We start from the raw sequence: 210 nt of genomic DNA, 5'->3' as shown, positions 1-210 counted from the left end.
ATTATACTATTAAAATTAGTTTTATTAATTTTTTATATGTAACATTGTAATATTCTGAGGTAGAATTTTTCTAATGCTTACTCAAGTTCCTCCTGCCAAGGAAATGCTTTTTCCCTCTTAATAGTATTCCTTTTAACCAGTTAAGAAATCCAGGTGTGGTCTCTGAACTAGTAGTGTGAGCATTAGTTGGTGGCTTGTTAGAGATGGCAG

The 210-nt window shown here is 32.4% G+C and overlaps 1 protein-coding gene across 1 annotated transcript in view; it reads left to right on the top strand.

Annotated features, from left to right (window-relative positions):
* SNX14 (sorting nexin 14) overlaps positions 1-210 on the top strand; it is an 85,456-nt gene that overhangs the window by 36,135 nt on the left and 49,111 nt on the right. Inside the window, exon 9 of the mRNA XM_010834754.1 lies at positions 125-170. Within this exon, the coding sequence (XP_010833056.1) occupies positions 125-170 (46 nt within the window). The remainder of the gene's footprint in view (positions 1-124; positions 171-210) is intronic.

Source organism: Bison bison, unplaced genomic scaffold, assembly GCF_000754665.1.
Source record: "Bison bison bison isolate TAMUID 2011002044 unplaced genomic scaffold, Bison_UMD1.0 scf7180017864035, whole genome shotgun sequence".
NCBI classification, from domain to species: domain Eukaryota; kingdom Metazoa; phylum Chordata; class Mammalia; order Artiodactyla; family Bovidae; genus Bison; species Bison bison.
Note: the sequence above shows the minus strand (reverse complement) of the source record. Positions and strands in the feature narration are given on the sequence as shown.